Genomic DNA, 6,083 nt, shown 5'->3' with positions numbered 1-6,083 from the left:
AACATTTTGTCTTTCATTTTCATGTATACACACAAACACAGCTGGACCTTTGTTCCCTTCGTTTTCAGACCTATTAAGTATTTTACTTCAAACAACTAGGTCCAGATGAAACTACTTTTTCATAATTGTTAGGTTTTTATGTTGTTTTCATTAATTATAAACATAAACTATTAATCAATAATTTTGATTAATAATATTAACATAAAATTAAAAAATCAATGCCATTTGGCTACGCGTATAACAAAAAGAGAAGCACCATAGAAGCAGCTTTTCAATCTCCCTCTCTCACTCTTATATATACACATAACCTAACTTTATACACTCATTCCCATCTTATCGATCTCTTTCTTTATTTCTTTTTCATTAAAGATCAACATATGGATTCCATTCAATCTTTCAAGGGCTACGGGAAGGTCGATCCTGTAGAAGAACAAGCATTTCGCCAGAAAACCCGTAAGCGTCTCATCATCCTCATCGTCTCTGTAGTCCTGCTCATTGCTGTCATCATCGGAGCTGTTGCCGGCACCGTCATTCACAACCGCAACGACAATGGTAAAGATGAAGATGCTTCTTCCTCTCAGCTCTCCTCCGCCCAATCCATCAAGGCCGTTTGTAGCCAGACTCTGTATCCTGAATCTTGCTACTCTAGCATCTCGGAGCTCGATAAATCCAACACCACCGATCCCGAAGATCTACTCAAGCTCTCTTTACAGGTCGTTTTCAACTCGCTCTCTGGTTTGTCTTCGTTGCCGGAGAGTTTGATGAACGCAACCTCCGACGATACAGCGAAAGAGGCGTTGAAGGTCTGTAAGGTTGTGTTAGATGACGCCCTTGATTATCTCAGTGATTCCATCTCTTCCATGGACGTGAAATCGGGTGATAAGTTGCTTAGCCTTAACAAAATCGACGACCTGAAAACGTGGCTGAGCACTGCTCTCACTAACCAAGACACATGTTTGGATGCTCTGGAAGAAATGAATTCGACATTTCTTGTAGATGTCAAGTCTAAGATGCAGAACTCCACCGAGTACGCCAGCAACAGTTTAGCTATTGTCTCTAAGATCTCGGGGATATTAGGGAAATTTAAGATTCCGATCCACAGGAAACTGCTGGCTGAGAGAGAATCTGAATTTCCGGAATGGGTGAGCCCTGTTGTCCGGAGGTTGCTTCAAACGGGACGGCCGACGCCGAATGTAACGGTGGCGTTAGACGGGACCGGAGATGTTAAAACCATTAAAGAGGCCATGGGAAAGGTACCAAAGAAGAGCAAGACGATGTTCGTAATATACATCAAGGAAGGCGTGTATATGGAGAATGTCGTTTTGGATAAATCGTTCTGGAACGTCATGATCTACGGCGACGGCAAGGATAAGTCCATCGTTTCCGCCAGCCTGAACTTCGTCGACGGCACCCCAACTTTTTCCACCGCGACTTTCGGTAATTTTCTTGATTTTTTTACTTCTCACTTAACAATAAATTACAAATTAATTAGCCAAGTATATATCAAAACACTCAAACAAAAAACATCAAAATCAAGAAAAGACAATATCGTTTTCTAAGTTGTGAATTTATTAGATTTGATAGTGAAAGCTACCCACCCACATGGGTTGTCGATGTTGTATTAGATGTCATGTGCCTACAACATCTGCAACTCAATCCATGTGCAAGTTCGTGACTTAAATAGTTTATCACAATCTAAATCAGCTTTCGTGTCCTCAATCCAACGGCTTTAAGCATAAAGTTTTTGGATTTGATAAATGGTGAAAACTAACATTATGTTAATGATTATCAGCTGTCGCCGGAAAAGGGTTTGTAGCAATAGACATGGGATTCAAGAACACAGCTGGAGCAGCGAAGCATCAAGCAGTGGCACTGAGGTCTGGTTCAGATTTCTCAGTGTTCTACAGATGCTCATTCGATGCGTTTCAAGACACTCTCTACTCCCATTCCAATCGTCAGTTCTATCGTGAGTGTGATGTCACCGGAACCATCGACTTCATCTTTGGAAACGCGGCGGTTGTCTACCAGAACTGCAAGATTATGCCACGCCAACCTTTACCAAACCAATTCGTCACCATCACAGCTCAGGGAAAGAAAGACCCTAATCAAAACACGGGAATTTCCATCCAAAAATGTGATATATCGGCTTTTGACAAGCTCACGGCGGCGACATACCTTGGGAGGCCATGGAAGGACTATTCAACCACCGTGATTATGCAATCCACCATTGGAAGCTTTCTGAAACCAGTTGGCTGGATTTCATGGGTCCAGGGTGTTGACCCACCTGCATCCATATTCTACGGCGAGTATCTCAACACCGGTCCCGGCGCTGACACTACCCAACGGGTCAAATGGACCGGATATAAGCCCAGTTTAACGAGCAGTGACGCCTCCAGATTCACGGTGGCGTCATTCATCGAAGGTTCAATGTGGTTGCCACAAACAAATGTGGCGTTTGACTCAACTTAATGATCATGAAAAAAAAAGGCATCAATCACATAGGCACATTACATATACTCGATCGTCTTGTTAATGGGTGTTTCGCGGTTTATTTATTTTTTTACTACGATAGTTTGTAATACATCATCTTCTAACACGGTTACCATGTTTGTAATATTGTTTTTGTTGTTATACCTGCAATTATATGAGATGATTCTACTGGCTTAACCAAAAATCTATTACAATTCACAACAAGAGTTGCTTCCTTTTGATTATGTTACGATGGCGTACATCTATTTATTTGTACCCAAACTGCAACCCAGGTCACAATGATAAAGCTAACATATGGACTCCGGATTGTTACAAATTGGGGGGAATCATATAAGGGTGTGTGATTATCTTCAATTTCATGGATTGTTTAATTTTCTTACACAATAGTTTGACCACACTTCAAGCACAGGCTGAACACAAATATTTAAACTAGACTGGCTCATAAAGATATAAACAAGTTTATTTTTGTTCAAATTTATAATATACCAAAAATCTAATAATTTACAAATAACAAAATAAAAATATAACAATTAACAAATAAAAAAATTAGAAAAAAAAAGTAACAAAAAGATTTTAACAAACAATTGCAAACTAAATTAACCTAAAAAAATTTAACAATTAATTATAGAGGGGAAAAAGACAAACTTAGGTACTCCATTTTTTTAAAATTCTAAAATTCAGGCAAAAAAGTAAAGGTTTTTTAAAATTAGCTATGAATTTTGCATCATCCACTTTACTGGTATGGGTCCCGGTATATAAAGTATTTTTTACACCATATTTTAAACTAGTGTAGTTACTCATGTTTTGTTTCGTTTTGTGGATCTTTTCTGGTTGAGCCACATATTACGACGTACCATGTAACACCTATCTGCACCTCCAAATTTATGTATATAGATCGGGAGCAAAAAGAATGTATTGAAATTGTCTTAGCAAAAAAATGGATATATACTGAAATTAGGATGTTATAACAAACAATATATGAAAATACATGGCTATTTCTTGCATTAACTATAAATAAAAATCAAAACATATGAAATCCAGTAAAAAAGTGTTGGAGTAACACTGAGATTCACAGTCACTGTTTCAACATATTCTCCCATAAATATGTAGTTTGTATTCGGGCACTATATAACATACTTCTCCAAAATAGTTCATACCCTATAAAAGTTTATTATTATATTTCATTTGTTACAAAAAAAAAAAACAAAAGCAGCAACAACAACAACAACAACAATAATAATAATAATAATAATAATAATAATAATAATAATAATAAAACAAATAAAAACTAATATTTGCTCAAGGGAGTTAAAAGAATTAATAGAAAGTTACTACCCAATAACAACTGCATTCAAAGTTGTAAAATAAATATGTCATCAAAATATGACGTAGAATATTCACGTTTTGAATGGTAGCATTCTATTAGTTCTTCCTTGAAAACAAATACAAATTAAGTTTTAATTAACATTTATCGAAAAAAAGTCCAGAAATTTAGTGAACAGTATGTTATTATAGTTAATTAGTCATTCCACGATTTTATGAATAAGAAAGTTCTCTCTTTAAATTGCGTATCTCTTATTGATTGCCATGTGGAAATGCTTTGCAATTGGAAAATAAATAACTGTTACAAAAATTATAAAAAAGAAAAAAAAAAGAAAAAAAAAATTGTAGCTAATTAATGACAAACTTGCCATTGTTTTTTAAGAGTTTCATATTCTGATTTCTTAATCGTTAAAAGATAATGCCTTCGTGCATATGTAGGAGTATATGCATAATATCCGAATAAGAATTTCCAAATCTCAAATCACATGAGATTAAAACTGTAGTTTATACTTAACTTGACAAAAAAATTATTTAAAGAAATAAAAACCTCTTTACGAAACTATGATCCACTCCTCCAAAGAAAATTCTCGTCTTTAAATCAATCCCATGAATAAGTATATGAATAGAGATGACAACGGGGGCGGAGAATATAGAGGACCCCAATCCTCATCCCCATCCCCGAATCCTCATTCGGATATGAACTTGCCATAGAATATAGCACCAAATTGTGAGAAATTAAATATCATCCTATCTTTTGTTCTTATTTTTCTTCGTACCGATTTAAGATGATGACAAGTATATAAATTTAAAATCTTAATCAAATTTAAATTAAATTTAATAACAGTTGTCATCATCTAAAATATGTAGGAGGATATTAGGAACAAAAAGTCGGAGGCTATTTAATTTCTTCCAAATTGTCAATATATAAACAAACTATTCTATCATATTTCATAACGTATACCCTAACTAACACCAACATCAGACAACTTAAGTCAAATTCAACTCATTTAAGTTAGATAACGTACATCCTACATTTATGTGAGAATTGCAGTTGTTGACGAATCGACTACCAATTTTTCATTTCTAGCTCTTTCAAAAAATAAACACTTTTTTAGAAGACACCTTAACGGATGACTATCCAAAAAAAAAGATTAATAAAATCGATTTTAGAAAATCAAACCTTGAGTCCACTATCTTTTTTAATTGAATCAATCTCCCTTGAAAGCCTTTTCTCCTGAACAAAATTATGTAAAAATGGTTGCAATTAAAACTGCCATAGAATTCTGAGTTGCACCCTAGTTTTCAAAATCAAGTGCACAAAACAATCAAATGTACAACAACAACAATCTAAGAAACATTTTACAAGGTATCCAAGGAAAAAGGTAAATAAAGAGCTTTGAATAGTTGAGCATATCATACCCTAAAAATCTCCACTTGTGCAGTGTCACCTCTTCCCACGATGACCAAAAACGCAAAATAGGGATATAGATGGACGATGAAGTTACCAAAATCATGAACATACGTTTGATTCTATAGCTTCTAATGAATAGAAAATAGAAACCAATCAAATAAGCAATGAAGAAGAGGGTGGTTGGCTTATCTTTTGAGAGGCCAAAAGTCCTTTTAGGAAAAGTTACAAAAAGTCAGGTTTTCCTGACTTTTCCAAAAAGTTGATTTCCCTTGTATCCAAAATCAAAAAGTAGCTTTTAAAAGTGCTTTTACCAAACATCTTTTACCTTTTATCTTTTCCTAAAAGGACTTTTGGCATCTCAAAAGATAAGTCAAACACTCCCGAAGTTCTAAAAATTATCTTATGAAGGGAAAAATTGATTGAGCCTTGCATTAAACATCCCAAAAATACAGTCCAATAATTTTGTTTTAAATCAATAATAAAACCATAATTATCTTTCAACATATAAAAATCATAAATCGTGTATCTTAAGAATATCATAACGTCTGTCAATATATCAGAGTATAAACATCCCAGGCTGAACAAACGGTGTGTGCACTACAATCTTCCTGAGCTCCTCTTTTGAAAACTGAAGCACCTGAAACCAAAATTGAAACTGTAAGCACGAAGCTTAGTGAGCTCCCCCAAACTACCACACACCATACACTTAACATACAACAAATAACATGACTCTGGGACTACTCCCAACTGCATCGGGACGAATCTCGGCATCGGCTTACCCGACATCGAACTCCTGCCTGACATCAGGCTCACCTCGGCATCTGACCGCATCGGGCTTCAGGCTCACCCCGGCATCGGG

At 35.5% G+C, this 6,083-nt stretch overlaps 1 protein-coding gene across 1 annotated transcript; it reads left to right on the top strand.

Moving 5' to 3' along the window:
- The first annotated feature begins 277 nt into the window (after nt 1–277).
- PME1 (pectin methylesterase 1) lies at nt 278–2,674 on the top strand. The gene is made up of 2 exons (XM_079002766.1): nt 278–1,437; nt 1,793–2,674. Exons 1-2 carry the CDS (start codon nt 378–380, stop codon nt 2,467–2,469), a joined length of 1,737 nt encoding a protein of 578 aa, XP_078858892.1. The 5' UTR covers nt 278–377; the 3' UTR covers nt 2,470–2,674.
- The last annotated feature ends 3,409 nt before the right edge of the window (nt 2,675–6,083 follow it).

This window comes from Lactuca serriola, chromosome 5 (assembly GCF_051521515.1).
Source record: "Lactuca serriola cultivar US96UC23 chromosome 5, Lser_US96UC23_V15, whole genome shotgun sequence".
NCBI classification, from domain to species: domain Eukaryota; kingdom Viridiplantae; phylum Streptophyta; class Magnoliopsida; order Asterales; family Asteraceae; genus Lactuca; species Lactuca serriola.
This window is presented reverse-complemented; position numbering and strand designations above follow the sequence as displayed.

What these genes read in the sequence shown, in the direction of transcription:
- PME1 (XM_079002766.1), top strand. Translation starts at nt 378, where the DNA reads ATGGATTCCATTCAATCTTTCAAGGGCTACGGGAAGGTCGATCCTGTA. An exon ending in TTTTTCCACCGCGACTTTCG is followed by an intron (nt 1,438 to 1,792) that starts GTAATTTTCTTG and finishes AATGATTATCAG; the next exon opens with CTGTCGCCGGAAAAGGGTTT.